Source organism: Diaphorina citri, unplaced genomic scaffold (assembly GCF_000475195.1).
Source record: "Diaphorina citri unplaced genomic scaffold, Diaci psyllid genome assembly version 1.1 scaffold2725, whole genome shotgun sequence".
In the NCBI taxonomy this organism is placed as follows: domain Eukaryota; kingdom Metazoa; phylum Arthropoda; class Insecta; order Hemiptera; family Psyllidae; genus Diaphorina; species Diaphorina citri.
Window position 1 is genome coordinate 3,841 of NW_007380142.1, and position 3,837 is coordinate 7,677.

The following is a 3,837-nucleotide window of genomic DNA, read 5'->3' on the forward strand; positions in this document are numbered from 1 at the left end:
GACTTTTTTGAGTTGGTACCCTGCTTTGTGAATGCAAATTCATATGGAACATTTTCTACCGTGCGTTGCTGATGTTTGAACTCTCATCATGACAGGGGCATAATGGGAGTTAAAACTCGGTTTAAATTTAAACTTTTGGATGTTAAGCCATCTTGATAAAATTACAAAAATAAAATTTGTGCGTTGCTGATGTTTGAACTCTCATCATGACAGGGGCATAATGGGAGTTAAAACTCGGTTTAAATTTAAACTTTTGGATGTTAAGCAATCTTGATAAAATTACAAAAATAAAATTTAAAAAAAAAATCAGCCAATCAAATAGCCTTATCCAATAGTTTAACTTAAACGGTGTTTAAACTCACTTTGTTTACCATTAGGGAATTACTTACCGTGTTATTAACCTTATAACCCACGGGTCTATAATGTCATATTAAAGTGATTGTTAAACATTGATCATGCTACTAGACTATGCACTAACACTAACAGTCTCCGAGCAAGTTCAGAGTTTAACAAACACTTTAACATGAGATTGCAGACTTGGCTGTAAATAAATATAGGTACTGTTTCTTCATATCTTTTTTTCCTTCCTTAATTGTATTAATTCTTTTGGTGAATTGGTGTTGAGTTTTTTTCTTTTCTTCTTCAATGTCTACCTATCTGTTCCAATTTTGAAATGAAGTTGTTCTTGTCTGAACTCTGAAGTAGAGAAAATGCATCTTCAAATCAATCTTGATGTACTTAACCAAGGTAAGAGGTTTCAAGTATTTATTTTCCCTAAGTTTTTTTTTTCTAACAATTCCCTTTATATATTTTTTATTAATAGATATTAATACATTTACCCCTTTCCAAGTTGGTTAAGTAACTCGAAGAAATCGTGGAAATTATTGATTTGATTTAGTCTCCATAAATCTTGAAATTTCCAAAAATCGGGCTTTTATTATTGCAATTGATTGGGTATTTGATCCATTCCAGTGTGTTTGTTTGTTAAAAGCTGACTTTGAGATGTAACCTACTAAACTTTCAATCCTTCACAGACGCTGGGCGCCATCATACCGGACAATTTACTCGTGGACCTCTCAGATAACAACATTGCCATTGTACAACTCGACACATCTCACCCCCTGACGGAACCCCGGGATAAAGTCCCTCGTGTTATTCTCAACACTAACCCCATCGCTTGTAACTGTTCCAACTATGACCTGATCCTCTACGTTAATATACAGCTAGACCCTAGCATGTACAATTCAGTACAGCTAGTTACCGATGCGCTGACGTGTAGCAGCACTGGCGACTTATTCAATAAGATAGTCCCAGCCCAGCTCTCCTGTCTAGTGACTAATTGTCCTGCAAGATGATGGCGAGCTTGAACGAGCCGGACGCTCCCTTGCCCTTGGTCTGGACGAGCTTGCCGGCGGCGACGGCCGACACGAGGTACTTGCGAATGAACGGGGCCAGCTTCTGGGCGTCGACCTTGTACGTGGAGCCGATGAACTTTTTGATTGCTATTAGAGAAGAGCCGCCCTTCTCCTTAAGGTCGCCGATCGCCTTGGTCACCATCTCGGCGGTCGGTGGGTGAGCGGGAACGGCCTTGGGTTTCTTGGCTGCGGCGGTGGCCTTCTTGCCCTTGCCTTTGGGAGTTTCGGCAGAGGGAGCGGCGATTGCTGGAGCGGTATCGGCCATGACGTCGATTGATTTGAACTGTGAGAGTGATAGTAGGAACCTGTGAATGTGAATAATGCTGGAGCTGGAGAAGAGTAGCGTTATGTCATGAGAGCGTGCCGTCAAAGAATGACATCCTACTTTATTCGAATGTTTCAAATTTGTTTTTATCTTGGATTACGTTTCGAGGTGGCGTTGTGTGCTCGACCGTTGCGCCGTTCATTGTACAACATCACGTCGGCCTCAACCGTGTGCCCTTTCAAACAAGACCTGTCCGGTCTGGATCTGACCGTCCGGTCCCGGTTAAAGTGAGCCTCACAGCAAGCAGACACGGAACTCTCGGTGCACAATTTCTCGAAATAATTGTTTTTAGTGCTTATTTCCACCGACAAGCGGCTCGACTCTTTCACCACACTGCCGCTGACACTCCGGCCGAGTCCCCAGACCACGGCCGGCGTCGACCCGAGGCCGGATAGGGTTGATCAGACGCCCCGAAAGAGGACCACTTCGCGAGTAAAATATTTCTCGAGCAAGAGTCCTGGTGAAAGGAAAATCCAAACGACCATGTTTCTAATTATTTGTATTGAAATTGAAAATTTGAATTAAAAAAAGAAACATAGAAAATATAATATTAATAAAATAAATAATCGAAAACATAATGCGGACTAGATTCAAAGCTTCGGAATACGTGCAGAGAACAGTTGTTCCGAAGAGTTAAAATCGTCTTAGCGATCAAAAGCTCTTGTAAAACCGGCTGGGGTTAATTTTTTTGTAATTTGAGTCCTTTTCCGCATCTTTTGTCATCGGTTCCATCGGTTCCATCGATGGCCTTTTCACTTTCCTTATCCTATAGTAAGGATATATTCGATGGTCAGTTTTTAGTGCCAACACACGGTTTGAGGACCCTAGAGCCTAAATCCAAAGCTTCAACCATTTTTTTCTGTATAAGAGGACCTGTGTCCTTCCGTGTGCCTGTACACACTGTATGAGAGGACCTGTGTCACTCTATGGGTCTGTACCCATCTATGAGAGGCGTCCCTCTCCGGGCCTGTGCCCGCTTTATAGACCTGTGTCTCTCTATTCTTTTCTGTATTAGGGGTTTCCCCCAGACGGTCTCCAACTACCCCTTACAACCGTCCCTTTCCTCCGAGTTGCCTGTAACCCTGTGGTTACCTCCAACTGTTGTAACCCTGTGGTTACCTGTAACTGATGTAACCCTGTGGTTACCTGACTGACTGTAGCCCTGTGGCTTGTTACTGACTGACTGTAGCCCTGTGGCTATGACTCCTGTAGTCATCTCTTGTACTTCGCGTGCACGTGTTGTGTGTGTACGCGACATGTACATGTGGGGACATCAAATTTGATTTTCCATAATTATTATCTTCATACATGGAGCATTTAGTGTGCCGCGATGGCAAAAAGTTGAGAACCACTGAGTTTAAGAAACCGTCATGTGTAGGGTTCACGTTCTATTGGCTCAACCAGGGGCCAATGGGAACGCTTAACACACGTTGATTCGCTCTGAACTGTTGAAAAAGTTTGACAATAGAGAACAATTTGATCATCCTGGCTAGCGGCACGTTGTTATCAGTTGAGAGCAAAAAGCGCGAATTGAGCATCATAATCTCATTTCTCACTTGATTTCCGGAGCAGTACCAATCCAACAAATCTACACAATGTCAGGCAGAGGCAAAGGAGGCAAAGCAAAGACCAAGTCCAAGACTCGCTCATCCCGTGCCGGACTTCAGTTCCCCGTCGGAAGAATCCACCGTCTGCTGCGCAAGGGCAACTACGCCGAGCGCGTCGGAGCCGGCGCTCCCGTGTACTTGGCCGCCGTCATGGAGTATCTGGCCGCTGAAGTTCTCGAGTTGGCCGGCAACGCCGCCCGTGACAACAAGAAGACCCGTATCATCCCCCGTCACCTGCAGCTGGCCATCCGTAACGACGAAGAGCTGAACAAGCTCCTTTCCGGCGTCACCATCGCCCAGGGAGGAGTTCTGCCCAACATCCAGGCCGTGCTCTTGCCCAAGAAGACCGAAAAGAAAGCCTAAAGCGCCTTCCTCCTGCTTCGTCTTCGCCCTGCACCTACTTAAAACGGCCCTTTTCAGGGCCACCAAATTATTCGCTTTCTGGTTGACAGTTGACATCAACCTCGTTCCTCTTAATGTAAACCCTCTG

The 3,837-nt window shown here is 44.7% G+C and overlaps 2 protein-coding genes across 2 annotated transcripts; one reads left to right on the plus strand and one right to left on the minus strand.

The window, feature by feature from the left end:
- Positions 1-1,335: 1,335 nt before the first annotated feature.
- On the minus strand, positions 1,336-2,408 carry LOC103519434 (histone H1E-like). The gene has a single exon (XM_008484521.3). The coding sequence runs from the start codon at positions 1,678-1,680 to the stop codon at positions 1,336-1,338; it is 345 nt and encodes a 114-aa protein (XP_008482743.1). The 5' UTR covers positions 1,681-2,408.
- An 831-nt stretch (positions 2,409-3,239) lies between these two features.
- On the plus strand, positions 3,240-3,777 carry LOC103519433 (histone H2A-like). Its single transcript, XM_026830941.1, has one exon. The coding sequence runs from the start codon at positions 3,336-3,338 to the stop codon at positions 3,708-3,710; it is 375 nt and encodes a 124-aa protein (XP_026686742.1). The 5' UTR covers positions 3,240-3,335; the 3' UTR covers positions 3,711-3,777.
- Positions 3,778-3,837: the final 60 nt, after the last annotated feature.

Coding starts and splice junctions, on each gene's coding strand:
- LOC103519434 (XM_008484521.3), bottom strand. CDS start 1,680: ATGGCCGATACCGCTCCAGCAATCGCCGCTCCCTCTGCCGAAACTCCC.
- LOC103519433 (XM_026830941.1), top strand. CDS start 3,336: ATGTCAGGCAGAGGCAAAGGAGGCAAAGCAAAGACCAAGTCCAAGACT.